The sequence below is a fragment of the Pygoscelis adeliae genome, unplaced genomic scaffold (genome assembly GCF_000699105.1).
Source record: "Pygoscelis adeliae isolate BGI_AS28 unplaced genomic scaffold, ASM69910v1 Scaffold131, whole genome shotgun sequence".
NCBI lineage: Eukaryota > Metazoa > Chordata > Aves > Sphenisciformes > Spheniscidae > Pygoscelis > Pygoscelis adeliae.
In genome coordinates, this window is record NW_008824058.1 from 25,521 (window position 1) to 29,911 (window position 4,391).

General features: G+C 36.5%; 1 protein-coding gene across 3 annotated transcripts in view; it reads right to left on the reverse strand.

The window, feature by feature from the left end:
• The window catches only part of MARCH7 (membrane-associated ring finger (C3HC4) 7, E3 ubiquitin protein ligase), a 22,642-nt gene extending 18,291 nt beyond the window's left edge, over positions 1-4,351 (reverse strand). For all 3 annotated transcript variants that reach the window (XM_009334017.1, XM_009334016.1, XM_009334015.1), the window contains exon 1: positions 3,899-4,351. In XM_009334017.1, coding sequence (XP_009332292.1) covers positions 3,899-4,126 — 228 coding nt within the window. In that variant the 5' untranslated portion in view covers positions 4,127-4,351. The remainder of the gene's footprint in view (positions 1-3,898) is intronic.
• Positions 4,352-4,391: the final 40 nt, after the last annotated feature.

The following is a 4,391-nucleotide window of genomic DNA, read 5'->3' on the forward strand; positions in this document are numbered from 1 at the left end:
AGGGGGAGAAAAGAAGAAAAATCATGTTTTGGGCCCAACAGATAATTATTTTTACATAAGGAGCATGATCTGTCCTAGTAAAACAGATGGGACAATAAATGTAAACTATGTCATCAAGTTGTTATTCCTTAAAAAAAAAAAAAAAACCACACACAAACCATGCTACTGTAAATTACACATTATCTTCTCTGAGTCTTAAACACTTTCCTGTTACTACTGCTTAATTTTTTATTTCTCTGCAGTCTATTCTAATAATCCATCATTGTGCTACCGGTAGGGAAGGCTTGAAAATTAGTCATTTTTAATTCCAATTACATTTCATGCAAGCAGCAAAAATACATTTCCATTTTTCACTACAAAATTTAATCTTTTGTGTCTCTAAGTTTCTTATAAGTCACTAATGTTGAAGACCACCATAAAACAGTAAACAGCACTGGGTACAAAACCACTTTGGGCTTAAGAAATAAGGTAAATAATTTTAGTAGCCCATTTCAGACACAGTGCAAAGATTGAATCCACAGTTTGATATGCATAACAAACTAAGACTGTTTGGCAAAACAGTCCTGCAAATAAGCATTGTTTGCTGCATTACCTCAGAACAAAGTGCTCAAATTATTTGAAGTCTGATGTCTGCCCGGCAATGACTGTAACTGTTCTTTTTGTGTTTTCTCTTCCAAGATTGAGGAGCTCTAGTCTCTACCTTGGCTCTAGTCTCTGTACTTGGCTACACAGGCAAGTTTCTAATCATGAAACTGGGAACTGTTTTAACATATAAATCTATCCTTAAGAGAACCTAAGGGATGAGGTTCTGCACTACTAGTTTCACTGAATTTCAATGAATAGATGATAATCAAGGAAAGACATCGCAATTTAATTTGCTCCACAGAATAATCGTTGACATTAGTAAAATTAATAGAAATAAAAGAAATCCAACCATTTTATTACAGCTAAGCAGAGTTTGTAAGTGATGATATGTCCATCCTCTTTCTATGAACTATTAATACTACAACTACAGTATTTTCTGTCATTATTTCTTGAAAGTTGTAGTACTAGCATTTAAAAAGCTGAAGAAATATTCATGCTCATCATTCTCACAAGCAAAATTAAACCTGAAAATAAAGTATCAGCCAGTAAGTTTTCTCATATTTCAAAGTTTCAGTAGGATTCATCAGGTTTCTAAATTATTTCATACATGGGTAATCTGCCACCTATGGATAACAGAAAAAAAGCGACATACTGGGTATCAAAAAAGTGGCTTTAAGAGAAAGCAGATGATCAGGCATGATGTCAGGAAAGCTTAACCTAATTGCTATATCCAAAACGAAAAGGAAAAAAAAAAAAATCTCAGTTTGCTTTCTTCCTTTAGTTCACCTTAAGACTATTTAACATCCCTTGTCAGAACTTAACAATTAAAGCATTACACAAGGTATCCTATTTTTGGTGTCTACGTTCGGTAGCAGAAAAATGTGATCGGGAAAACATTCAAAACAATTTTATACATTACACTTGACCCTATCACTCCATTAAAAAAAAAACCCACGAACTTCCACTTCATCTCTCACGAAATGGTTAACAATGTTGTATCATAAAGCATAGGGGTTTTTTTCTCATACCATTACACTAATTTGATTTTTGTATTGTAGGTCACCTAGAAACAATGCTATGTCACATACATCAGATTAGTTTACAATTAACCTGCTTGTTATGCCTCCTCAGACGAGCAGAGGCTACCACTCAGGCTGATCTCAAAAGTATATGACAAACAAGAATTCATACCTATATGAAAAAAAAAGGGAAGGGGAAGGAGAACAAATCCACCCAATAGAAACCTTTTTTTTTTCAGCCCTAGTCAAAACCAAATACTCAAAATTTGACTGCTCTGTCTCCATAAGTTTTTGAGTTAAGCTATAATCAAGTATGGTCTCTAGCTGCAGAAATGACTTTATATTAAAAAGTCGAGTCTCCAAGTTCTCTTTCCTCTATATACCCAAAGCACTACTGATAGTCATATATTTTTTCTTCTAAATGACAAATGTTTTAAATGATTTGGAACTGAAGCAGCTCTTAATATTTTCAGGTAGGCTTCTGAATGGATTAACAAAGAGAAAAGGCCTGCCCATTCCATTCCTACCTGACTGGGCTTAATCTTATTTAGACTATTTGTTTCTTCTCGCCCCAGCCACTTGTAATCTTAACCTGCAAACAATAAAGGAATTTGCACCCACCAGCTCTGTAAGTACCAAAGGTTAGTTAAGAGAGGGAGCTTCCCTATGGTTTTATCACTAAGCACTAGTCTTGTGTAACAAACTCTCAGACTACCTTCTATGAATTGGAGTGGAAAGAAGGGATACAACATAATCTTCTATGCAATTATTTTCCCCTCTGTTTTAACTAGAAAGTGTTATAAAGATCCTTCCTCAGATTAGAAGCACTTTGCTCAACAGGAAATAGTCAAAAGATAATACGCAGTGCAGTGAACACGCTGCAGTTCACGTAATGAATGAAATAATGTGAAGTACATAACTCTCTTGTGTTATAATTTCATAACAGCGGTAACACATCTAACTTCACAGCACCAGTTCAGCTCAAGACTCATCTTCTGATCAACAGCTTTCAATGTGATATGTAGACTGTATGGGTCCATAAATCCCTACAAAAGAGTAAGACTATCTGATTTGGTTTTGCTGAGCAGACAGTGAAAAATGTGTAGGAATTCAAAAAGCAAAAATGACTGAAGACTTCCCTTAGACACTCCCTATAGCCTATATACTAATGAACACATGCATGCTAGATATGGCAAAATATAACACATATACGTGTAATTGTGCTAAAAATAATTAATGCTCTATTACTTGTAAAACTGTTTCTGGAAAAGGCATTATATAATACAATGTCCCAGATAGCCTGTCAGCAGGGACCAACTCATAAGCATTTTATCAAAAAATATGAACATTTAATCACAGAGTTAAGTTTCCGCAATTTCAAAGACCAAGATGGGCTTACATTTCTGGGCCCAAAATTGAGGTTAGAACGGCTGACAATAGCAGAAACAAAATAAGAGAATTGAGCCAAGCAGCCATCTGTTGTTTCCAAGTGCCCAAAATAATTTCTGAAGTAGTTCAATCTCTACTTCCCATAATACTCTTTCAAAGTGCAAGTACCTGCAGAGTGTGACTTCTTATTTTTGAGCATGGCTCCCCTCCCCCACAAAAGCAATTTGGTTAGTGTAAAATGTTGCATGTGAGAGAGCAAACGCCTTTACCCGAGTCCTGTCTATTGCACACAAAGCCTAGCTGTACTAACATACTGACGTGACAGTATGATGCAAGCCTAGAGGTCCTCTTCTTACTTTCACAAAATGCAGAGTGCTGCAGAGCCGTACAGCCTACTGTCAACTCTCAGAACCACAACATATTCCTGTACTTTTTGCATCATCCACACATGAAGTCTAACGACCTATACACATCAAAATTCAAACAAAATCCTCACCTCCCCTCAACAGAAAACCCCATTTACCCAGGTTTAAGGCTGCATTGCCCAGTGCCAAAACAGATCCACAGCATCAGAATGCCCTTCACTCATCCAACAGCTGACTTTTAAAGGTGCAGCTACAAAAAAAAGCAGGTAAAGATGGCAAACCTAGAACTACCAGTTCACACTGCAAAATACTGTCACTGGCCTGGTTATTAAATCCTTGCATTTTACAATTAATCTTGGTTTGTTGTTGGGTTTGTTTGGGTTTTTTTTTGGTTTTGGTTTTTTCCACAAATGCAAGGCCCTGGGTGGGACTTTTCCTTATATTTCCGGCTTTTTTTTGGTCCAGGTTTTAGGGTTTTTCTTGGGGAAAAACAGACATTAAATTAGTTTATACTTTACAGAAAGAGACAAAACACATTACCTGGTATCCAGATTCTAATCTCCGTGAAGATTCTCTTGCACTATATGCACCAGCTAAACTGTTTCCAGTCAATGTTCTAGATCCTAGCGAAGAGCTGGAGGCCTGAACAGATATCCTTCGAGGAATTCTTGAGGGTTTTGACTCCATTCTTTGTATCCTGTATAAGGACACACTGATTATTTTTTCTTTTAGAAGCAGGGACCTATACACAAAACACGCACAAGTCATTCTGAGTGTATCACAAATATGACTCACACATACAAATACTTACACAGAGCTTTGGTCTGACTGTGCATCAGTAAGATGGGGAAATGAGTTCTTACCCTAGTTTTTGTAACCTCCTCTTTACATCTCCTCCCATTCCGTGTTACAAAACTAGGAACATAGCCCCTTTGGCTACTTTTATATTATATTACAGTATATTCTTGCTATCATATTACAAGTGGGACTCCCTTAAGAACTCTGCAGCACTAGTATTAACAGAAAATGAGGC